At 37.2% G+C, this 27102-nt stretch overlaps 1 protein-coding gene and 1 long non-coding RNA gene across 2 annotated transcripts in view; one reads left to right on the top strand and one right to left on the bottom strand.

The window, feature by feature from the left end:
• LOC309500614 overlaps positions 1 to 27102 on the top strand; it is a 552694-nt gene that overhangs the window by 210050 nt on the left and 315542 nt on the right. The window lies entirely within an intron of this gene.
• Positions 1 to 27102, bottom strand: part of LOC309500592 (cadherin-18-like) — a 57195-nt gene that overhangs the window by 22334 nt on the left and 7759 nt on the right. The window contains exons 3-4 of the mRNA XM_082172243.1: positions 14245 to 14539; positions 9536 to 9655 (exon numbers count right to left, since the gene is read on the bottom strand). Coding sequence (XP_082028369.1) covers positions 9536 to 9655; positions 14245 to 14539 — 415 coding nt within the window. The remainder of the gene's footprint in view (positions 1 to 9535; positions 9656 to 14244; positions 14540 to 27102) is intronic.

The raw sequence follows: 27102 nt of genomic DNA, 5'->3' as shown, positions 1-27102 counted from the left end.
TGTTTTGCTAATGTTTGAGGCTCCTTTTAGCGGAAGGGGTCTGATAGCGATGCCATGCAAAGTGACAGAACATAATCCAAATTGGCTAGTGTGTTGGTATGCATTACCCACCACAGTGGATTTTCACCTACATTTGGCTGGTTGGTGGGTGTTAATTTCAAACCCTAATTGTAATCATTATGATCACAACTTGTAATAATTGGTTTAATGAGATCATTGTTTCTCCATTATGAATACATGATAATAACTAACTGCATGATTTGAATTATCTTAGAACTCTCCATTTTTTACATAATATGGACAGTACTTTGACACAGTCACCTCTGATAATGGATCACTCTAAATTGTAATGTAGAAACATAATTTTTTTCTGTAAAGTAAAGCTGCTTTGAAATGATATGTATTGTGAGAAGCACTATACATATACTGAATGTCCGAATACATGCACGCACAACACAACACAACACAACACAACACAACACAACACAACACAACACAACACAACACAACACAACACAACACAACACAACACAACACAACACAACACAAAACACAACACAACACAATACATTCATAAGCAAGCCCAAAATGTTATCAAGGAGCTAACATATGAGGACGACCTGTGAGGCAATGACAAGTTGGGAATTTATATTTTATATTATGTGTGAAAGTGTGAGACGGACAGTTTATATATTCGAACATGCAGTTCCCTTTTTAAATGGACACGACCAGTGGGAGTGAGAAAAAAATATGCAAACAGATACCTCAATCCGCCAGAACAAATAAACACACGCCAGTGTTCAGCCCCAGAGAATGTCATAGAGATTGCATCCAGCCCATTGAGAGCAGACACCACCTGCCAGGACAGGGGATTTCAGCAGACAACACAACGGAAAAAGCAAAATGTTCATGTTAAACAGGCTCTTAGTATTCAGCTAGTAGCCACAAAGCAGAGACAGAAAGTAAATAACGCAAACAGGACCAGACACTGATGCAGAACTGGGTAAGCCCAGCTCTATGTACTCGGGAGTTTGATTTCCTATATGGAACAACAGATAGTCAGCACTTCCTATAGTGAAAGTGTGAAACATCACGCAGGTTAAGCATCACCCACCGGCAAATGGGGCAATCTAACTTCTACACAAAGGTAATTCTCAGCTAAAGAGGATTAGACACAGTGATGCAAGTTATTGTAGTTTATATAGAAATGAAAGGGTGGAAACAGTAGCTTCTACAGTTAGAAGAAAAACAAATAAAGAATACTCTACTATATCAAAATATACAGTACTACACTTTACCATACTGTATACACTATTGTACATCATACTATTATATTATACAAAACTACACCAATCTGTACTATACCATACCACACCACATTATACTACAAATATAGACATTTTACAAGAATAGACTAGAACAGAAAATAATTGAATAAACAAAAAATAACCTCTAATAATGTTATACTATTATACTGAAAAAAACACATTTTAACTTCAAAGCACTAAAAATGGCACTGAAATAATATACTAAATGCTTTTTTTTTTTAATAAATGTTTGTATACATTTGATATAAAAGTGCTGCAGTGGATGTAGGGTGTTCATGCTGGTGCTTTTGTGTTGATGCGTGAACATTTAATTTGAACATTAAACATTACCAAATACAGACCATAAAAAAGTGCTGGAAGTGATGGCTGACTGATATGGATTTTTTGATGGTCGATGGCGATATCTTAGAAAGCTTTGTGGCCGATGATCGATACATATGATTTCACACTCTTTAATTTAATGATAGTAAATATAAATAACATATTAATCCTATTATAGTATTTTTCACAAACAATTTTTTTTTTTACTATTAACATGGCTTAAAGGTACAATATGTACGATTTTTGTAATAAAAAAAAATAATAAAAAAAACACTTGCACAGTGTGATATATTTCATGCAGTTATGTACTTATCCCAAAAGTTACCAAGGATTTGTAAATCCAGAGAAATTTGAGTTTTAAATAATGGCTTGTCCCTTGTCATTGTCGTATATCAATGACGTAATATCCGCACTATCCTCGTTTTCTGCTTGTAGAAACCATAGATATAATACAAAGATGCCTCATTACCGGCAATATCAATGGGCCGCTATGTAAGCAGCTAATGAGGGATCTATGTATAGGCTGCATAACTATGATACAATATCTTGCAAGCCGCTGTTGTGTCGTTCACAGAGATGGCAAAAGTACTCACTTCCCGTACTCAAGTAGAAGTACAGATACTTGTGTAAAAAAAAAACTCTGGTAAAAGTAGAAGTACTGATTTAAAGGTGAACTAAGTAACTTTTTTACCTTAACCGAACAGCTTCGGAGTCATTGGAATAGTTATATGACTTTTTTCGGGTTGAATGGTGGTCGTATCGCACCCCCCCGAGCGCCTGTGAGCCGAAAAACCACCCTTGCAACTTTGAGCCGGCGGGCCGCCGGCCTCAGCGTCAGGGAGTATTGCGTGTTATCAGGTCTCGCGATGTAACGAATTGCTTTACGTTATTTAGTCAGACTCGAATAAACATCGTTCTCAGTGTTGCCAACTTGGCGCCTTTGTCGCTATTTTTAGCGACTTTTCAGACCCCTTTAGCGAAAATTTTTTTCGAGGTTTGCGTTCTCCTTGCCGTCACACACACACATCTGCGTCTACCCTGTTCAGTGAATGGCTGAGAGAGGAGCAGCAGCACGGAACAGACGTGAATGAGCAGTGTTGTTTCCATGGACTTGTCACTTATCTTTTGTTTTATATTTAAAGAATTTAGTTTGACCATTTTATTTTATTACTTGTGCTTATCACTTGTAATACTCACTATCACAGTGCTATCGTTCACCCAGTTCCCGAACTCTCTCAATTCAGATAATTTTACACATATAAAAAATAGTAATTCAACAGCTACTCGTTCTATTGTCTGGCAAAAAATAAATATAGTAAATGAGAAAAGCTTTATTGGACATTCGGCTATATTATATTATATTATATTATATTATATTATATTATATTATATTATATTATAGTATATTATAGTATAGTATGTTATATTAAAATACAGTATGTGAGCATAATTTTAATGACAAAAAACATTAGGCAGGCAGAACGCAAGTACGCCGAGATGACGTCATGAATATGCTAGTTGACGTATGGCGTCATCTAGCGACATTTAGCGACTTTTAGGGGAGGCGTTAGCTACTTTCCTTTGAAAATAGTTGGCAACACTGATCGTTCTTGTTGATGGACTAGTAGACATCTTCAGAGGTTATCTGTGCCTGTTCGATGTCCGACGCTTTGTAACGCGTTGTGTCAGGAGGAGAAATAGGGATAGCTCACAGATGAAGTTATTACAGAGGCCAGACAGACTCACGGAGGCGATTGGCATCTCACAACTTGCACTTTATTCCCCAATCGAACTCATGTAACTGTCTGTCACCCGTTCTACCATCCACAGCTTTAATTGATAAACAAAAGTAGGATAAGAATGAGCATCAAACTGAAATAATCCGCATACATGGGGTGTTCGAGGTGCACATACAATACAGACTGCCGACAGTTCAACAGGGAGCGCGTAGCTCTTAAAGGGGCCACACCTTATTTCCACTCATTACAGCTTCCATCCTACTGAACAGGTACCGGTATAGAGGGTGGAAGGGATCAGGCCGTGAGTGCAGGTATTTACGACAGTAATGTTAAATACAAGTACTCCACAGCGACTCTAGGGGTCACTGTTTGACAAAAACGGAAAGCTGCACAGTGTGCCTTTAACTTCTTTACTCAAGTGAAAGTAACAAAGTACAGGCTTGGAAATTTACTTAAAGTATAAAAGTAAAAGTAGCCTTGCGAATGACAACCATTTTTTTTGCAAAGCTACCTGGACCACACAAATGTTACTAGAGTGCAAGCTGAGAAACTTAAGTGGATATGGAAAAAAGGTTCTTTATATGCCATTGCCTACATTTTAAATGGATGTCTGCCAATAGGCCTAAAACATCACATAGCCTATATGATTAATGTGACAGACACTGGGACTAGGTTGATGAGATTCTGACTGAGTAGCAAGATATGAATTCAATTGTGATTCTGTGAGAATTCACAGATCCAGTTTATCTTTTTTAATCTTCCTTCCCCTTAACATTTAAAGGAATCTACATATAGGCTATGTAATGATTTTTCCGCGAATGAATGCCGCCGAATCTGTCGAGTCGTCTTGTAGTGATGGGTCAAGTGCAACGTATATTCCCATCCAATTGACCGTTCGCAAAGACTGGTTTGCGCATGGTCCCAAACCATTCCCTTCTGTTCCCTTTAGTTACTGTTGCTATGTCCAAGTTGCTATGTCACACCATGTTCTCACGCAGTGAAAAATACATTGCGGAGCAGAGAGGAGACTGAAAAGGCGCTGACAGACAGGAAAGACCAGGTTATTTTTTAGCTGAAACAAATTCTCACCTTTCAAATTTATAAATTTTGTAAAGAAATTTAAACAATAAATACCGTTTTGTGGCTCTTTAATGTGTCGTGAAAGATCTCTGTATAGCCTCAGTTAAAACTGCTCATGAACCATATCTTCCTTCTAGTTAATTTATAGCGTCAAATAAACATGAATGAACATAAGAAGGAATGTTATTTTTCCGCGAAAAGACGTCGGTACACTTTGTTTTTCAAGTTTAAATCCTCCAATGTTAATCTACTAACTCTCCTGACTGCTTAGTCGGACAAAATGGCAGATTATGATTGGTCAGATTGCCTGTCAATCAAACTCCCTGCGAAGGGTTGATGACGCAAAACAATACGGTAACTCCACTGAAATTATTTGAAACTAAAGTAACGAGCCAATTTTGTAAAATGTAAGGAGTAGAACGTACCGATATATTCGTGTTAAAATGTAAGGAGTAAAAGTAAAAAGTCGGCACAAAAATAAATAGTAAAGTACAGTAAAAATATCTGAAAAATCTACTTGAGTACAGAATAGACCTTACGCGCCAGAGAAACGAGGGCGCCGCCATCTTTAGAATATTGTCTTTAAACTTCCATTTTTGCGGTCGCTCTGTATATTTATATGGCATTGCTGTCCAGGAGTAATTCGCTTTTGAAGTGGATTTACTTAATGTAAAGTTAACGAAAGTTATCATGAGGACTGTAATGTTTAAAGCAGATGACTTAACAAATGTCAGTCGACCTGGAAGATTTTAAAAAGAGCCGTTCATTCATAAACACGCAAAATCGCTGTGAAAATACAGACCGGAAGTCAAAAGACAACGAGTGCAGCGCTTAAAAGGGGCGGGGCTACATAAGGTCTATAGTAGTAGTATACTATAATAGGATTAATATGTTATTTATATTTACTATCATTAAATCAACTGAGGCAAGCAGGCTTTGGGACAAACGGAGAAATAAAACAAGGATCAATATCGGCGTGGCATTTTCGAGATGGAGAGAGCTTCACAACAAACTTGGACTTCATCTGTAGAGTCTATGGCAGTGAAATTAAATACAGTATGTGTTGCACAAAAATATTTAGCCATTACTTGCCAATACTGTGGGTTTGTTCAAATGTACTTTTAGAACGATTGTTTTAAACGTGTAAAACTGCGCATTTACCCACTAAATCATTTGACAAATAGTCACATATTAGTAACAGTCTAATAGTATTATGTTTTTATGTTCCTTGCAGCTAATTCACTACGATGACATAAAATCATGTGATCAAACATACAGGTAGCCTAATACAAAAACTAATTTATTAGCTGATATATAATTTATATGTTTCGTGAATTCCATACATCTCTGGATGATGAAAACGACATCTCCCATTGTTCCACTCTCCTTCATAGCGTCATCAAGCTTCGTCTTTGTTATTGTTTGGAAAATGTAACCTCTGGCGGCGAAAAAAATACAGATTGTAAAAAGAAAGTAAACACTGTATAACCAACAATGCACTTAGTAATCTGGTAAGTCTGTGCACATAAGAATCATATTTTCTCAATGACCATGTAACGCTACTGTAATTTTACATACAGAACACACAGTGAATACAGCAGTCAAATGGATATAGCGCAGTAAAAAAGTGTGAAATCAAGGATGACAGAGATAAAGAATCAGAGCTCATGTGCTTAGTTGTAAACTAAACTCATAGTTTAGTTGTATTCAAATTATGAATGGGTTAAATACAGAAAGTGTGCAAAGTTATGTACAGACACTGAATTTTTACCAAAATACTTAAATATGTACAAATATTTAAGTATTTTGAGAGTATAGAAAGAGCAACCCTGCAGCCTGCAAATCTGTTGTGACTTGTTGGTTGGTGGAATTTTTTTGTATGTCTAGTTTTTCACATAACATTTCACTCACAACAAATTCCATGGGTGAACACGATTATTCTTAAAATAAGTTGAAATAATGCCAATAGATGGCTTCAACAAAAGCACATACAATCGATTAACAACCTCTGAACTCACACTAGGTCTGTCTTTAAACATTTCAAAGTTATTGTTAAAATAAATAAATCCAAATGGACAAAATTAATATAGTTTTTACTTCTGGAACCCGACTGTTGAACTCTGAGTGGATTCGGACTAACTTAAATGCTTCTGATTGGCCATTACATTCAACACACTCAACAAACATGTCTGTGATCGGCTACAAGGCTCAACGCTGAAAAAAACACATTGTAAACAGAAACATTTGATAGTTTTAACAGAGTGCTCACAGAAATTTGCATGGGAGCATTTGAAACTGCAAAAAGGCATCGTTAAGTTTTAAAATGTAAGTATCGACCTGGTACTGAAATACCGGCCCTTTTGACAACACTGACAACAAATGGAAGAAATACAAAATAACCATCAATTGCCCTCGGTCTGGAGCTCCATGCAAGATCTCGCCTCATGGGGTAAGGATGATAATGAGAAAGGTGAGGGATCAGCCCAGAACTACACGGGAAGAGCTTGTTAATGATCTCAAGGCAGTAGGGACCACAGTGACCAAGCAAACAACTGGTAACACACTACGCTGCAATGGATTGAAATCCTGCAGCACCCGCAAAGTCCCATGCTCAAGAAGGCACATATAGAAGCCCGTCTGAAGTTTGCCAATGAACATCTGACTATGACCCCAAGAACACCATCCCTACAGTCAAGCACGGAGGTGGAAACATTATGCTCTGGGGCTGTTTCTCTGCTAAGGGTACAGGACAACTTCACCATATTGAGGGGCTAATGGACGGGGCCATACTGTAAAATCTTGGACGAGAACCTCCTTCCCTCAGCCAGAACACTGAAAATGGGTCGTGGATGGGTCTTCCAGTTTGACAATGACCCAAAACATACTGCCAAGGCAACAAAGGAGTGGCTCAAGAAGCAGCACATTAAGGTCTTGGAGTGGCCTAGCCAGTCTCCAGATCTTGATCATATAGAAAATCTGTGGAGGGAGCTGACATTTCGAGTTGCAAAGCGACAGCCAAGAAGCCAACAAGGGTTTCTCCACCAAGTACTAAATAATGTTTTGCTTGGGGATCAAATACTTATTTCACTCACTGAAATGCAAATACATTTATAACCAATATATTATATGTTTTTTTCTGGATTTTTTGGTTGATATTCTGTCTCTATCCGTTAAAATAAACCTACCATAAAAATGATTGACCCTTCACTTCTTTGTAAGTGGGCAAACTTACAAAATCAGCAGGGGATAGTGGGGAAAATAATTTATATAATTTATACAGTTTTTTAGCTTTTATGTTTAATACTTGTCACCCTTATAGATCTACGAATAAACTCAAAACGTGATAAGTTTTATGGTGGTGATGCTCAGAGCAGAAAGAGGTGAGCCTCCATCAGCGCTTTATCCCTTTCCTAGAGCAAAAGTGTCTCTCTAGACCTGGAGTAATGGATTATTTGAGGGCAATTCAAACACACACTGCTCTCAGTGCTAAGGGTACAGAGGCACGTCCTGCCAAAACAAAGCATGCAACACTGATATGCAAGAGTGCAACATTAAACCAACACCCTATGATAAAACCCCCGATGTGAACATTATCATATGGCCTCTTAATCCCATCAAAACCTTCATAATAGCCACAAACAGGGGATTAGTGATGAGAATAGAGTTGAAAGAGTGACCGCGGCAGGATTACAGTCCATCCAATATCATAGTTCTAGCACCAAAGACACCACAAAAAAAAAAAAAAAAACGCCATCAGAGATCCTGCTTTAGTGGAGGACGGCAACAATCCCATGGGTCCCAGTGGGAGGGAGACTGAATGAGCAATTACACATAATAAATAAATGCATAGTGGAGTACCCATGAAGCAATTCTGTGTAAATTTGCGTGGTTCTTTGGCAGATATCTGAGGGATAGAAGTATGTATTGGTACTAAGCTGAGTCCCTTGGGTCAACAGCTCATGCTGTTGCTGACAAGGCGGTGCTGAAGAACTACGCACACAATAACAGCTGGAACAGATGCTACTCACCATTTTACCTTGTACACTGCTAATATAGCCGTACGAGCATTTGCACCACTACCCTGGCACACTCGAACACATATAAGCCAAGCAAATTTATCCTGCATCAAATAGGCTCTATCATGGGATAAACACTCTGCAGGTTGGTGCTTTCAAACTGGGACAAACACCCTCCAGGCACATTCAACTTGACATAAACAAACACCACCACTGCGGAAATTGAACCAAATGGCTACTAAGCACAGAATGAAAAAAGGAGGGAGCAAGGGAAACATTAAATTAGGATATACACTGTAGGCGAGTGGTACATCATAACAAGTAGGCCACGGTTCGGGCGTTTTTTGCCGCCACAAAACATTGTAGTCTGGGTCGCACGGTGCCGCACTCTCGATGTTTCAATCATGTGTTGATAATATTATGAAAATGATTTGTTTATCCACCCGGGCTTTGCAAGAGTAATTGAGTGTACCATGTAAGTCTCAGAAGAAAACCATCCATATTCATCGCCCTCAATGTAGGTTTATTGATTTATTTCTAAGAGACAACTGAGAGTGATATTTCCCACATTTCTCGCATTATTTAACAGAATTTCAATGTGTGTGCCTGAGTCCGAGTGTCGTTCGGAAGAGCATACAAATCCAAATATATTATTTTAATGCTCAACTGACGTCGCTGCAACAAAAGATGCATTCTGGTACTGGTCAGGATGGGTTTTTCCCTCACTTTTGGAGGGTTTTTGCTGTTTTTACATCAAAGGTTGAAGCAACATGTATGACAGCCCCTCAACAATATGAGAACCCATCAATTATTATCCACATAGGGTAGCGCAATAAATTAGGAGTTCCTTTGTGAGCCTGAAAGCAGTTTTACAGAGAAACTGTATCTGTGTTTCCTACAGCCTATTATTGTGGAATGACTCATCCGCTGGTGACTTTGCACAAGCTTGCAGGAACAATCAGAAAATATTCAACTGGAGCCTTCTACAATCGAAGGCATCTCAAAGCGTCCATAAAACAGGTTATTCTGAGAAAGCGAGGTCTTTGCGTACCGGTTTTGGGGTCAACGGTGAAGAAAGGCTGCCCTTGGAGAATGCTGTAGACGATCTTGGCACTGTTTCCATAGGTGGGATCATCGGCGTCTGTGGCAGTGATTTGGAACACTGATGTTCCTGTGTGGACATACAAAATATGTCCAAGTTAAACTGTTAAAATTATTCACATGCTCAGATTTGCATTCATTCTCATTAATGCATGCCACAAGCATAGAGGCAGATGTGGTACTCCAATGCCGCTTGCTAATTCAAGTGATTCATCTCATGCCTCCTTGACCTGTACCAGGTTGAATTCACCTGTCATGAGCCTCTCTCCTCCAAGCCTTAAAGCATCTAATGCTATTACAAAGTGTGTGGGGCTTTGATAGTGGTTATAACGCTGTTCTAGCCTGAGACACATTCTCGGTTTAGAAAGAAGAAAGAACACAAACACAAAAGAGAGAAGAGCCCCTCTTGAAAGGCCAGAGACCCTCAACTGACTTATATGGCTCTATGAATGCTGCTAGTGATTACTTCATCACAGATTGGTGAGTGGAGTCAGATAGCTTGCAAGCATACTCGTGGTGTTTGTCATGTACCCGAAACCAAATATCTTATTTGGGAAGGCACAAATAATGACCTGTGGATAATGAATTAAAATGACCAATAGGCAAAAAAGCTAATTATTTAGCAAAGAATAAAGTGATATTTAAATTAACATATTTAAAATGATTACGAAATGGCATGCCTGTGAAGCCAACAAACTAAAGTTAGAAATATATGAATGAAAATGTGCATGGTGTGATTTTAAGCTCAACAATTTGCTATTATTGTGCACTAATATATTGTTGTAAACTAATATTATATATTATGTATATTATATAAATTAGTTATATTTATGTGCCAATGTTTTGCTGGGGAATTCAATGATGAGTGTTGTGGGGAAAGGTTCCACCATGTGACAATGGTTTGTCCCACCAGTGTTTGGCGGGAAATTTGTATATTTAAACCATTTTTGAAAAGTAAGTTACAGCCCTTGGTCTGTTGACTTTTCTATAAATTTGTGTAATGGCTACACAAATATTAAGTTGTTTTCAACATTGGTAATATAATTATTTATATATATTTCACCAAATCAGCATGTTAAAATTATTTCTGAATGATGCTGAAAATTCTGCTTTGTCATCATAGGAATAAATTACATTTGCAAATATATTACAAGAAAAAAAAAAGAGTTATTTTAAATTGTAAACTGTTTTTTTTTATTTTTACTGTATTTTTGATCTAATAAATGCAGCTTTGGTGATGTGATGATGAACCAGGTTAATGACATCATCACTAGAGTGCCAGCCTAGTGCTATTTTGAATTTACTTGGGGTGCTTCTCAATTCTTATTTGTGCATCCTCGTTTCCTTTGGAAGCCTCCTCACTCCTCGATCCTCGTCTCCTCGCGATGCAATTAGAGAACTGAGATGGAAAGGATGGAGGACGGAGGAGCGAGGAGACGAGGAGGGATATTGAGAAGCACCCTTGGTGTGCTGATTGCAGGAATAGTTTATTATGTATTGTATGTTGAAAATGTATATTTGGATGGACAATACCAACATCAAGTGTTCAACGTATGTTTTGACTGATAATAGAGAGCCATTGTTTGTTTTAAATGATTTCTTTATTGTTTAAGTTTGCATATTATAGCACGTTAGATCTTACCTGTCTGAGCCAGTGTTTTGGAGGGGGGCTCTGGTAGTGCGCATAGCCAGAACGTACCATTTTTCAAGATGGAGAGAGACATGAGTGCTATGAGGTGTTAAATGTTTGAGTTTGTGGTTTTATGTTATGCATGTTTGTATAATGATTATTGCACGTCAGAAATGAGTTCTTGAAAATTTGTTATATTTATGTGCCAATGTTTTGCTGGGGAATTCAATGATGAGTGTTGTGGGGAAAGGTTCCACCATGTGACAATGGTTTGTCCCACCAGTGTTTGGCGGGAAATTTGTATATTTAAACCATTGTCTGAGCATGTTTGGGAGGAATGTTGCATCCTGGGTATACTGTGCAAACGCTTGAACATGTCTGAGGAGAGACATGTTCATATATTTGTGTGGATGTGCCACTAGGCATTGTTTAGTTTAGCTGCTCACAGCATTTTGTCTTTTGTTTTTAGCACCAGTATATGTTGCATTACGTTTATTTTTTTAATGTACTTTATGTGGACTGCACCTTGTGAAATGCAGCTTCTAAAATAAACCACAACTGGCATTTTGAAAACCACTTCATTACTGAGCCTTCCTAAACTTCTCCCAGGCCTCTCGACAACTCTCTACATGACAGGTGTGCATAAGAAACATCCCTCAAACATCTGAACGGTATTGTAGGCCTATAATATAAATGTATATGTTATGTTAAGGCATATTTTCTGTATGGAAACTATAATTTAATTTTGAATTGTCGCCCACATCCAGTTCTGTCCAGGGCTGGACTGGGACAAAATATCGGCCCGGGCATTTTGGCCCAGACCGGCCCACTATATGATCATAAACACCACCCATCTTTGCACGCCCCTTAATTATATGCAGTATTATATGAGTATAGGAACGAGTGAGAGTTAACAGATGAAATAAGTAAAAAATTCACATTTATTAATACAGTTGAACTATACTCCACAGTGGTGAATCCTAAAATAAGCTATAAGCTGCATTGGCATAGCAATACAAGTGTTTCTTACAGGATTTTTGGTAAAACTGTGGTGGGTGGACCTCGGTCCTTCTAGGGGGGTTCAGGGGAATGCTCCCCCGTGAGAAAATTTTGTGCATTTTAATGTTAAATTAATCAATCTGGTGCACTTTGAGAGTTCAAAATTAAAAGCTCCAACCCATATTCAGTGTGCAAATTAAACAAAGAAAAATTCAAACCTCTTTTAGTTACAGTGTCTATTTACATTACACCTACTACATAATAATAGTTATAATATTAATCCAATGACAGTAATAGACATATTTTGTAAAACAAATGCACTAAAAAATAAAGGAAACTTTCATAATTAGTTTTGTACCAATGTCTATACTTGAAAGAGATAAGCACGTGATCTTTTATTTTGACGCAAACTGCATCAAGCTTTTATTTTGGCGGAAAATATGGTTTACAAACGCCTCTCATTAAATTTCTAGTGAATTGCGTAATCGTCAACTATGCAGATGTGGAAATAATCTGTAACTGGGTTATGGATTCCTACACTCATGACATAGCCTAAGTGTTTTGAAAGTAGTTCTGCTTACTGCAGGCTCTACACTTTCTCATCTCTCTCCTGATCCTCCTCACTATCATCATCTGCCACAGGAGCTGATGAAGGTCAGAAAACATATATTTTGACACATAAAGCATCTGCTTTAAGGGCCTGGTTCTATTTTTTTCACGCTATTTCTCTGCACATTCCTTGCGTTTCTTCTCTATCTCGCCTATTTTGACAGATACACACTGACAGTGCTGCACTCTCGCTCACTCGTTTAAAGTTGTGATTGGGCCAGCCCAGTGTCAATCAAGAAAAGAACCAATGGGCCGCTGATCTACGTGTTTCATGGGCTGGTCTGTCAGAAAAAAAAAAAACTAACACTGACTTTTTTTGACCAATGCATTACACCGGCACAAACCCAGCGCCGCCAATTAAGCAAAACAAAACAAAACGAATGGGCCGCCGATGTACAAATTTGATGGGCTGTTAAAAAAAAAAAAAAAAAAAAAAAAAAAAAAAGATGTATGAGTATGAGATGTATCGGCCCAAAAAGCACGTCGGCCCACCGGGAAAATGCCCGGTATGCCCAATGGCCAGTCCAGCCATGGTTCTGTCCGAATACTGCACAGATAATTTTGTCATTGCAACAGATACATATAATAGCCTTCTGTTTGTTTAATATTTGTAAAGACTCAATGCATTTCATTAAAAACATGAGGGCAAAAAAATAAAAAAAAATAAAAGTGGTGGTGGAGAGTGACTCAAGGCCAAAAGTGAGAAATAAACCTTGCCCTTATCCTATAGCTGTGCCCGGGGGGGAACATTGTGCCGAAAGGTTGTGAGGAATAATAATTTCACAGCTCTTTGGCTTGATTCCAGCCAATTGATTCGGATAGGAAGGAAGAACTCTACGGACAATTAGCACTTTCCTGACAGTCCATTTACTGCAGAGTTGATGTGCACTGCCATTGATGCAGATTGCATGCTCTGCATGTGGATTACTCATGTATTAGGGTGGATAGCACAGATCTATAATACATTTACGTTTCAAATTGAGATATGGGTGTAAAAGATGTAAACACAGCTGTTTTTGTTTATCAAATGCTGCTTTAGATTGGAAGCACTTCAAAACATTTGCACCCCATGTGTGAGTGAACATACTTTTGAGGCTTTTATGTGAGATTCTGGTTTGATTTTGACAATACTCATGAAATCACTTTTTCTACAACAGACAATACGCAGTATCCTCTTGAGAGGCTTTCTATAAGAAACAGTAGCTTTAATAAATCCCACTATAAATCCACCGCAACCAACCAGCAGCATGTGATTCGTCCGGGTCCAGGCCAGAAAGGCTCCAATCTGCAGATGGACTCTATGGTCTGAAACTGATGAGGCAGCTAATAAAACCTATGCTCTACTGACACAACGTTCTTGTGTTCCCCAGGCACAGCCTCAGACAACCCCCCGAGCCAGGAGGTCCTGACTGTTGGCTCACCGATGTCTGCCATCTCAGGCACGGAGGCTGAAAAGAGGCCGTCTGGGAATTTGGGGGCATTGTCGTTCACATCCTGGACCTTGATGATGAATTCCGACTCGGGTTCCACGGCTCTGTTGGTGAAGCGGTCGATGGCCCGAGCATGGAGCACGTAATGGCTCTTCTTTTCTCTGTCCAGGCTTTTCTTTGCATGAATATCTCCCGTTAACTCGTTGATTATGAATATGGAACCGGCACCTTCTCCAGAGAGTAAATACTGGACGGAGCCATCACCTTCGTCTGAGTTTGAGTGTAACTGAAAGTAACAAAGAAAAGATGGTTTTATTTTCTGTAACACTGCTATTTTGCCTTAAACCAAATGTAAATGTTCTGTGGTGTTAAAACCACATAATTACTTATTCTGACACATCGTGGTATGTTGAAATGCAGATTATTTGTGCAGTTTAGAAAGAGAGACAGTGGGATCAAAATGTTTGAAACCATATTAAAAACCTAGGCAGGGTTGTGACATTCAGAATTTGATCTATCTATCTATCTATCTATCTATCTATCTATCTATCTATCTATCTATCTATCTATCTATCTATCTATCTATCTATCTATCTATCTATCTATCTATCTATCTATCTATCTATCTATCTATCTATCTATCTATCTACCTATCTATCTACCTATCTATCTATCTGTCTGTCTGTCTGTCTATCCATCTTATTCACTGGTGTCTAATTCACAAATATACTTATCAAACTTTATTGACTGTATTGACAAAATATGCTTATTTAAAAAATACAGTTATATTAATTATTTTAATTTCAATTCTACTTCCTAGCATTTGAATGTGAACTGTAATTCTACTGCATCATCTCTGCCAGCTCAATTCAAATTCAGGAACTTAACTCGAATTTTAAATACATTCCCAATTCTGAATGGCGCACAATTAGAAATTTGAATCGGGATTTAAAATAACATTTAAATCAGGATATAAACAAAGTTTTAGAATCTTGAAAAAAACAAAAAAACATTTCAGATTCTGTATTATTTCTACAGTAGGTCCCACTAGTGACATTGATCATGTGACTCTCTGTACAGACAGTCATATGTTATTGCTTCCACTGAAGAACAAATTATTTGGATACTCAAACCTCTGCTGAAGTTGGTCAAACCTGATGATCAAGTTCTCCAGCATGATTTATCCTATGTTAATTGCTCAATTCAACCTTTTATTCAAATTATGATGATACAACAGTTTCCAAGAAAAATGAGAAAAATTGCAAAATAGCAACATTTTCCTTATTGGTTTAAGATTTTTGGTCCCCATTAGAAATACAGCAACTTCATAGAATAGTTTTAAATGTCAGTCTTTGCACTTTTAAATCACCTAGCTTTAAGAAAACAGGAAATTAAATGACAAAGACCTAGAAATAAATGTTTGAAGTCAGAAGAAAAAGACATTAAAACACTCCTGTCATAACCTTTACATATGTGGGATAAATGACATGTCATACAGTTCAAGCGTTTATTTTTTTTTCATGACAAATCTATCACGATAATGACTGTGGCGCATCCCAGCTCATGTCACAGAATGCTCTTGATTTGTAATTAGCATGCTCTTTAAATAGAACTCACATTACGAAATGAGCACAAGGATACCCCATGTGTTCTGAGGAGATACTTTTCAGAGGAAATGGTTTCCTAAGAAGTGTTTTTTTTTTTAGGGGTAAAAAGGCATGGTAGAGACTCAGCTAAAGCCTGTGGCTCCGAACCAAAACAAAACTGAGTTTCATGTGAAATACACATCACAGGGGTGAAAGGATACCTCCTAATAAACATGGGTTAATCCCACCATATTCATATTAGTTATGCAATAAGATATTCTGTAACAGAATATTGCTTTTACTGCCTTAAGGTAAGCATTTTCTGTGATAGCGAATATAAATATCCAAACAAGTATTTAGAATTTGCATAAGGAAATATGCAGTCTACAACTATTATGCTGATCCTTCAAAGACCTAATTTTGCTTATTTATTTATTTACACAGCAAAGTAAGTTACAGCCCTTGGTCTGTTGACTTTTCTATATGTCTGACTACTTATTTTATCTTCATGTGTCAACCACAAATACGGGTATAATACTATAACATTCTCTCACCTGCAAAATCATGTGATGCAACCAATACGCATAAAACTGACAGGAAATAGCATCACAAAGATATCTCTTGCACCTTTTTTTATGACAAAACAAGGTTAGTTAAGGTTGTAAAATATAATGTGTAGGGCTGCACAATATATAGAAATGATCAAAATATCGCAAATGTTTGAAATGTATATATATATCGCAACAGCTTGCAATAACTGGGGTCATGAACAAAAGACAAAGAGAAAATCCCTCACTGTTCTTGGCTGAATAACTTTTGTAGCTTTAATAAGAAACAGTATATTTAATTCATACAGTGCAAACTAAGAAGTGTTTTATTTTTACATTTGATTATTCAGTTTCTGTTGTTAAACCTAATGTAGGATAACCTGAAACCCTGAACCCCATGGTTTACACTGATGTTAAAATAACACTTATGCTACAGTAAAACACGCTGTTCACTTTCAGATGTTGTAGGGATGTTTTCTTGTCACAAAAAGAATGTGAAACGCGTATGTAGGTTAATAAATATATTTTAAAAATAATTTAAGTTTACTTTACACACTTTAAGCATTATCCTATCGCATATCGAATATCGCATTATTTAATAAGTTATCACATATCGCAGTTTTCTTCAATATCGTGCAGCCCTAGTCATGTGGTGCAACTGGACACTCTTGTATGTAATTGACCCATATGTTTGCAGAGATGTAACAAACGATCACTTCTGTTCATGTCAGCTTTCAGTGAAAATCAATATATGAAACCATCTGTGGCACTCATTTAAATAGTATCACATATGCTATGCTAATGCAATTAAAGTAACACAAACCGGAAAAAATGCATGCAAAACAGCAGAAAGCTTCAGATGTACAGGAAGCTGGATGAGACCACCTGAAACGGAGACACACAGCTATTTTCAGGCCACTTATCCAACAATAAATGTTGCCATTTCAGTTGCTATAATTATCACTAATGTGGCCTCAAAAAAGGCAATGTGTCCGATCCAAAAAAATAAAACTCCAAGCAGCAGGAATTGGCAGAGCATGGCCCTTGGTGTGAAAAAAAAACAAACAAAAAAAACATTACTTGGCATGTTGCTGGGTTGCTATTCAAGCAGCTTTCTTTTCCCACCGTGTTCCCATAATTCTTGGCAGCCTGTGTAATCCCACCGCAATGAGCAATTAGTCAGAATGACGTTCACCTTCCAAACCTTTTCCCCCTGGCTAAGAGGGGCATTCACCTTCTAAGATATACAGTATATATGGCAGGCGGGCCTGAAACCACACTATTTCTGGGGCTTTTGCTTTATCTACACAACTTTTTGTATATGCCTATTTACAGCTGCAATGCAGCAGGGCACATACAGTATTAAACAGCACCAAACATGCGTTCTTATGCACACAGCTAAACCCGAGACCCAAACCAATGCCATTGTTTGAGCACCTTGTTTGTCCACCTCTTTCATCCAGCTATGTATCCTAATGTTCACCTGCTGCATCCAGCATTATGAAAGATTGAAGAATCCTCCTACATTGTACTTGAATATGAGTGACCCTTGTTTTGAACTTGCCTCGTATTTATGGAAGCACCATTCACTCCTCCGAATGCATTAGGTTCCCGAAGAGATGGATAGAGTATTTGAATAATGTGATATCACTGCACAATTCCTTAAACAGAAGATGAAATAGATGTTGTTGTTGTTGTTTTTTTTGTTGTTGTTGTTTTTTAAATGTCCTAATGCGGTTTCATTTTTCGTTTTATTTAAAAAAAAAAAACGTATGCACATATACACCAAGATGATCTTCAACATTAAATTTACTCTATTTACTGACTGGTCCTGGTCTTATTGTACATGATCAGTGCATGTTACTCCTAAATAAAAAATAGCTTTCTTTTGTAATCTGAAACAAATTTTCTTTTTCTGCTGATGTCACTTAGGCCAAGCAGGCTATTGGTGAGTCAAGTTTACCACTAGCCAAATGACTGTTAAGCCATTACTTTAGGATTTATAAAAAATAAAAAAATCTAGATGAATAACCTGTGTCACTTGGAAATATGTTGCATCACCAAAGTAAAGACATTCATTATTACTATTAGTATTATTAGAAGTAGTAGTAGTAGTAGTAAAGTATTTTTTGAAAATAAAAATAATATATATATTTTTTTTAAATTACCATAATCATGATGACGTTTAAAACTTTTTCAGTAAGAAGAATATCAAATTGGATATGAAAATTGGCATTGTGTTCTAAATAAATAATAATTTTAAAAACATGTTTCGAATGCTGACTGGCATTCAAACTACTTTAAGAGTCAACATCCTGTGTCCAAAAAGTCACAAAAAACAAGAGTAGAGGAGGGGATGCAGATGAGTGGGAGATAGAATGCATTGACTCGTCCTGCAGAAAGTGTGACGCTGTACCCCTTCACAGCATTACCACACAAATGAAAGGCTTTGATACCTGCCAGACAGATATAGACTCAAATCTGAAAGCAGCCAGCTTAGAAAATACAAATGCATCAAATGCGATTAATAGGATTATGAATCAAAGCAAACACTTGAGCACAATGAAAACTCATTAACCATTTGAAACAAACTGGGTGTGTTGCACATTTTGCATGCCAAGCAGACTGATCCGGCTCGAAATACATTCTGCCATTAACTTATAACGGTGACTACTGAGTATTTGCACACCCTCTCAAACATAACACATACACACACACACTCTAGTCTACGCTTCATTCAGGGCTCTAAGACATTTTATTGTGGTGCTAAAGTGATGCATTTAGATGCATTAGAGCACCTATTATAGATCAGAAGCCTTTTTAATGTATGCATGTTAAGAGGTGTCACTACATAATCTTACAGCACGAATAATTTAAGTGCTTTAAAGCGACAGAGACCCTCATGGCATTCCAAGTCTCTTCTTTCTTCTGCGGAACACAAAATGTATTGTGGTAAACAGTTGGTAAACAGTTTCAGTTCCCATTTTGGGAAAAATGGGAACTGAAACTGTTTGTCACAAACATTTTTCTAAATATCTTCTTTTATATTCCACAGAAGAAAGAAAGTCATACAGATTTCGAACGACTTGAGCGTGAGTAAACTATAACAGAGTTTTCATTATGGGTGGACTATCCCTTTAAGAATACACTTGTGCACATATAAATGAGACTTTGAAGAAACAACCTATGTTGTCAAAACAAGCACCTCATTAGAGGTGTCTTGGTTTCGACCGACCTCATTCCGGCAGCTGTTTTAATATTCATAACAATGTCTACATTAAGAATGCACTGAAAAAAAAAATTAAATATGAAAAACATTTCTCTCTGCAGAATGCAGACATGACCGTGATGCAGGGTTTGCGGTTACTGCTGCCGCAGACCTGAGAGCACAGGTTGCCTTGTGCAGGGGCTTGATAAACTGCCCACGCTACAAGAAGGAAAGGACTGATTAAATCAGGGCTCAGCCTTCACCGCTAACCGCAAATTAAAGCCGGCGTGCTGATGGAAAGGTCAATTTTACACTGCACCAAGAGCCCTTCACGTCAGAATAAGGAAGTGTGCATGGGCGGCACTGAGTTTGGTAATTTGCCATTAGTGAGGAGGAGGTGAGCGGTTTATTGTAATCCTCCATTTTAAAAGCTGCAGTGACAGATATTCATCAGCCAGACCGACTGTAAGGTCAATAGGACGACAGTGGACTGATCTCTATTGGTCTTCCTCTTCTCCGAAGTCTATTTTACTGTAGACCCTCTCTAGTTATCACACATTCACACTAATGTGTGCTACCAGTCTGCTGGTAGGCAGATTAACATTGAAAGAGACTATCGAGAGCGCCAGCAGCTTGCTAGCTCTCTATTACAAATTTCAAAGCTTAAGCTGTTTATGTGCGTTTGCATCTCTTTCTGGGTGTCTGGGTGTGTGTATGTGTGTGTGCTTTTCTACATGAAAAGGGAGCATATTTACCACAGCAATAATCTACAGTACAAAGAACAAATTGTATCTGCTAGGCTAAAATATACTAAACAATTATTTTCTCTTTTGCTTTTTTTTTTTTCAAATTAAAAAGCGCTCAAGTCCATGCTGGCAACATTTTCACGTTATTTATTTGATATAAAAGAGAAGCGTGAAATAAATCAAAGAGCAGCTGAATTAAACCCTGTGAGAGTGTTGTGTCTCTTGCTCAGCCAGAAACTTAATCTGCTATTTTGTAGATTGCATAACACATACAGTATATATATACACACACACACACACACACACACACACACACACACACACACACACACACATATATATATATATATATATATATATATATATATATATATATGTGAAGGATCTTGGGACACTGAAGACTGGAGTAATGGCTGATGAAAGTTCAGCTTTGGGTCAAAGAAATCAATTATATTTTAAAGTATATTAAAATAGAAAACCATTATTTTAAAATGCAGTAATATTTTTCAGAATATTACAGTTTTTTCTGTATGTTTGATCAAATAAATGCAGGCTTGATGAGCATAAGAGACTTCTTTCAAAAACTTTAAAAATAGTAATGTTTCCAAACTTTTGAATGGTACTGTATGTGTATGTTTGTGTACATATATATTAAACCCTGTATATTTGCTGTATATTTGTACACAGAAGCTCTTAGAATACAATTTGGTGTTATATTACACAGCAACTTGTCTTTAGATAATCATATTTCAAATCTTACAAAATCAGCCTTCTTTGACCTCAGAAACATTGCTAAAATACAGAACATGTTAACTTCTGATGCAGAAAAGCTATAGTTCATGCATTCATGACCTCATAGATTGGATTACTGTAATGCACTACTAAGGTGGCTGTCCTTTATCCTCAATAAACAAACTACAATTAGTCCAAAATGCAGCTGCTGGAGTTCTTACCAGGTCAAGAAAATATGATCATTTTAACCCCAATTTTATCATATCTACACTGGTTATTAAGTTATGTATTGCAAAGTATTACCTATAAGCCCCTAAATGTTTCGGCTCCTTTGTATTTAACTGATCTTCTATCACCCTACATTCCATCAGGTCACAAAACTCTGGACTTTTGGTAGTACATCCCTAAATAACTAAAGAGTACGTCAGCTCCAGTTTGGATCCAGCCTCTAACAAATATTTCAGATAACCCAACACCTGAAGAGATGACGCCAACCCTTGCGAGGGCTTCAGAAGACTCAACATGCACCACAGCCAAATTTTCTATATTATGATTTCTATTATGATCACAACTTGTAATAACTGCTTTAATGAGATCATTGTCTCTGCCTAAATTAATACATGGTATTAGTTGAATTATCTTAGAACTGTACATTTTTGACAAATGAAAATTACTTTGACACAGTCACCTCTGAAAACAGATAACACTAAATTACAATGTAGAAACATGCAGAAACAAGCTGCTTTGAAACTATATGTATTGTGAAAAGAGCTCTACACATTAATGTGAATTGAATTAAATATATAATATATACGTTTCTTTTCATTTGGCTGATGCTATTTTGCAAAGCACAATACAGTGTTTTGCTCAAGGGTTCAGTGTTGAAAGACTGATTCCAGTACTTAATTAACTATAATTCACCCTCTTTTGGAGTCCTCCTGATTGAAAATTTGGTTTGGACTCTTAGAGGTTACTTTCATCAACTAACTATATAATGATATGCCATTTTAGTCAGAAAAAATAGACTCTAATTAATACATTTAATATGATGAAAACATACTGATTAAATTTATGACATTTTTGTCCAAAAGACAAAAACTGTAATACAAACATTTAACACGGTTCACACAATTTCCATGGAAAAGGGTGTCAAATTGTATTCCAGCCAACCCATTTCAGGATATTTGTTTTTCTAACCAAATATCATATGTGTATGTTCCATTTCTAACTGCAAAAGATGGTCCCACTTGACATTTCTCATCTGTTTTTATAAAGTGACATAGTTTATGTTCCCATAACTAGATATTTGAGGACAGGCAGGGTTTTAGTAGAACAGCTCTGTCTGGGCCCCCAAAACCTCTTTTTGTCTGACCACTGAAGTGGAGAGAAGAAAAGATGGTGGTCTGAAGGGACCAGACAGGAGAAGGTGTGAAAAAAAGAGAGGAGTGTAGGAGGCTACTGAGAGCCTCAACCCATTTCTGTCACTGCAGTTTAAGAAAGCCTGAAAGAAAATATTCAGCTCACTCAAATCCCTTACAGACAGGTCACACCACAGCAGCATAAAAATTAAGTGGCACCCATGTGAGCAGAACAAGGGCCCTGTTTGGCTTCATATTTCGCAGTTCAATACAAGAATGTTCTCACACTTTGCTTCCAGAAAGGGGCTAAGGATGTCTGTGTCTGATGTCTGCAACAACAGCTCAATTGAAATGACTCCACTGATGTTTAAAAACTAAGTTTAAAAATACTATTTGGAGTATGACTAGTGTAGTCCAATTCTAGTCAAATCTCTCCGATGCCTAATCTCTCTTATGAGTCAGTTCTTCTCAGTGAATCAAAATCATACATCGCAGCCAGTGTGGTCAGACTTTCAAAAGAATCAGTCATATGAGCGTTTCTATTTAGTGAATCAAAATCATATAGCATGCATGTAGTCCAATTGCATAACAAATGACTCTAATGAATCAGTTCTTCTCAGTGAATCAAAACTATACAGCACAACTGATAGACCAATTACAGAACAAATGACTCTTACAAGCCAGCTCTTCTCTGTGAATCAAAATCAGTGTAATCCAATTACAAAACCAATTACTATAATGAATCGGTTCTTGTCAGTGAATCAAAACCATATAGCAGAACCAGTAATCCAATTACAGAAAGTGAATCCTACGAGTCATTCTTTCCAAAGTTCTTTTCAGTGAATCAAAAGCGGGACAAGTGTAGTCAGACTCCTGAGCTGACTGTTATCCTTAACTAATCTAGAGTACTGTTTGTTCAAATAGCAACTTTTTTCAATTTTTTTTTTTTTTCTTAAAAGTAAAAAAAAGAAAAAAAAAGTTAATGGGACCATTATAGAAATGGGATTGTTTCACATCCCCAGCACACATACACATGTCTGTATAAGTGTGCAGATCTGAAGCAACCTGTCCAATGGTGCTTGAAGGAACATGGCACACACACACACTTGGCTCAGTTCCTAAGGGATGTAGGTGTAGACAATTGATGGCTCCTCAGCCATTTCTTCATAAACTCTGCTATCTTCACTTAACCTTCACCTTGCTGAGTCAATGTCAAAAGCTGTCAGTGTCACCCTGTATTATTCCAACCCATGAAACAGTGGTTTCATCTGAGCCGACAGTGTTGGCCAGTATTCACAGAACCGAATGGGCAAAATAATTGATTGTACCGCTGCTGACGTTTATAAGCCGCAGAGGGATCTCTGGATTTTTTCCGGTGTCACAGAATAAAAGGTGCTTCAAATGATTATCATAAGAACATGTTAGCTGTCTCCAACTTTCCGTAAGAAGACAATGGATTAAATAGAGACAAAAAAAGGCTTCTAGATCCTGTCGTTTCTCTGTAGTCGACAGTCAAAATAATTATGCTCTTATTAGCAGGGTGGATGTTAGCCACAGGTCAGTCTTTAATTTGCAAGCCAAATCAATTTTCTGACAAAACATGCTGTTCGGAAAAACATGGATTTTGATTCTGATTAGTCACCTGCACTATTTATTCGCTTCCAAGAAAATATGATTACAGGAATAAATTGACATCGCACATTTCAATTATAGTCCAAAAACATGACGTACAGCCATTGTCTCTCATTTAAAACAGTGCTTTTTCAAGGAACCGTTTTCTCAACAAACCATACAAGGTTTATTTCAGATAATCACATGCACAGTGTAAAGGTAGGGTAGGCAATTTCGGAGAGGCTTCCCATACGGAAATGTAATATATATATATATATATATATGAAATATCAATATGGAATATATGCTCATATAAAGTATGTGAAACCTATCGGAAAAAGGAACAAATCCATATATTGACAAATATATCCCATATAAATATGTTTAAGTATGTATAATAAATGTAATATATGTTTGTGTGTGCATGTGTGTATGTATAGGCTAATACATATTTTGGCCATGTCCATATATGACATATATGCTCATATTGTGTGAAAACATATTTGTACATATATGCACAGCCATATTATGAAACTTATTAGAAATTGGAAAAATCCCATATATTGACATGTACATTTATCTCATATAAAATATATTATGTATGTATAATACATATTTTGACATACAGTATATCTCATATATGAAATATCCATATATGCTCATATAGAGTGAAAACATGTATACTATGTTTACTTTTTCATATATGATATAAATCTATAGAAAACCTATAGAAAATCATATAGTATACCAATTGTTTGCTTAGATACTGTGAATAAACTTAAATGAGACATATATTGTTCACATATATGGTCTTAGCAGCATACAGTAGTATTGAAACAGTACAGTTACAAGTATACTTTTAGTACATTGATATTAGTATAATTACTACATAAAGTATACTTAAAGCTGCAGCCCGTAACTTTTTTGTGTAAAAAATTATCCAAAATAATAATAATTAAAAATACATAACCAGCCAGTGTTCAAAACTATCTGCTTGCCTTAGCTCGATTCAAATCGGTTAGCTTTTAATGATGATTTTAATTCCAGTGGTACTGGTGGATTTCCGCGGGAAATTCGAGCATGCCTTTGCGTCGTTACGTCACATCTGTCCACATAAAGGAGTGCCGGCTAGTAGGCTATATTGCGTGTGAGGATGTTGGAGATGGAGATTTATAGCCTTTTCTCACAGCACTTGAAATAATTAAACTTATAGCGGATCCAGAATGTTTCAAACGACAATCACCAGTGACAACTGGAGATTCACTAAGACTTCGGACTTCGGAGAGGCTACAGAAAAAAGAGACTGCAACCTGCCCATGCAAAAACAAGGATAAACATCGGCAGGGCTTTTGAAAGATGGCGTGAACTCAGTGTTTTAAAAGGGGTTCAAAACGGACGCAGAGACGGCTTTTTTTTGCTAGACAGGTAAGACATTTCAATAGTTTAATTACGTAACAGTAGCGCACTTGTTCGCTTAATTAGTTACGGAGTTTCCTTTGTTGTGCCTTTCACGTTTTACTATTATGGTAAATATGAATTATTTTGTGCTAGCTATGAGAGGGAGCAATTCACCTCTAACGTTACTCCAAGAAAATCAAACCCGCCTCCTCCGTTGTCAAGTATTGGATCTGAATCAGATCGGTAAAGTATCCACACCGGCACACTCTCCTCAAAACATTGGATTCATCCGCACTGTTTCATGCCGATGTACAACCCACGTAAAGTTGATAATTCCGCAAATAACTGCAATTGCAGATTTCGAACAGAGATGGCGACAAAGAGGAAAAGCTACGGACTGCAGCTTTAAAATATACTTGAACTTCACTGAACTTGAACTTTACTGAAGTATACTTAAAATGAACTTGAAGTATACTATTTTTTTTGTAAGGGAAGCTAGCTTTAAAGCATATAATCCCACCCTCCCTTCAGAGTGCCTTCAAAGCCACGTCTCTTCCAAAACACATGAACGCGCACAGCCAGAGCAGAGTCTGCAAAGCATCATGAGACGGCGTTAAATTACTTCATGTCTCAAAGCACATAACATTACAAAAATAATGAACGTAAACAACTTGCAGAACTCTTGTACTACTTGACTGCTGCAGATTAATTTCGGCGTTAACAGTGTTGACATAGAAGCGCATAAATCTGAGTCTGAGGGCGGCTCTGGGTAGAACGTCACGGGATTGCCTTCTTGTACTTAAGGTTATGACATGTCGTGAACGCAGCATAAGCTTGTTGTTTTGGTTCAGGAGGAACTGTAAAAGGTGGCTGCTGTTTGTTTTCCAGCACTCGGTCACTGTCTGTCTACAACTTTCCTGTAGCTCAGTGGTAAGAGCATTGCGTTAACAACGCAAGGTTGTGGGTTCGATCCCAGGGGATTGCACATGCCTATGTATAAATGTATAGGATAATGCAATGTAAGTCGCTTTGGATAAAAGCGTCTGCCAAATGCATAAATGTAAATGTAAATGTAAATGTACAACTCTGCATAGCCTTAAAGGTAGGGTAGGTAATCATTTTTCTAAAAAAAAAACATTCCAAATTTGTTTAAACTGTCTTTATATACCAATACATAATTAAAATGTAAGTACTCTGAAAAAGAAAATATAAAAATCGAGTGACTGTAGACCTTTTAATCTGCAATAAACACAGCTCATTATTTCCATTCACTCCACCCCCTCCCTTCTGAGCTCCTTCCAAAGCCACGCCCCCAAAACACATGAACGCGCGACGCCAAACGCTCAGGCTGGAACAAGACGCATTTATTACCTGAGACGAGTGGAGAGGAAGGAGCGCAGTACATACAGTGACATCATGTCAGAATCACATGTAATAAAATCCCTAACTTTATCACTATATAAACAAATAAGATTTCTTTTAGTACTCACTATCAAGCTAGCATATCGATAATGGTAAAGTTTCATTCGGTAACGAGCTATATTTATAAGGCAAAACTAAAAACAGGTTGCATTGATACACGTTTTTCCATTACCATCAGTTACACTGTGATGAAGATGAATTTCGTGTAAGATTCATAACATATACAGTGTTTTGCATGTA

This window comes from Leuciscus leuciscus (assembly GCF_965113295.1).
Source record: "Leuciscus leuciscus genome assembly, chromosome: 6".
In the NCBI taxonomy this organism is placed as follows: domain Eukaryota; kingdom Metazoa; phylum Chordata; class Actinopteri; order Cypriniformes; family Leuciscidae; genus Leuciscus; species Leuciscus leuciscus.
Note: the sequence above shows the minus strand (reverse complement) of the source record. Positions and strands in the feature narration are given on the sequence as shown.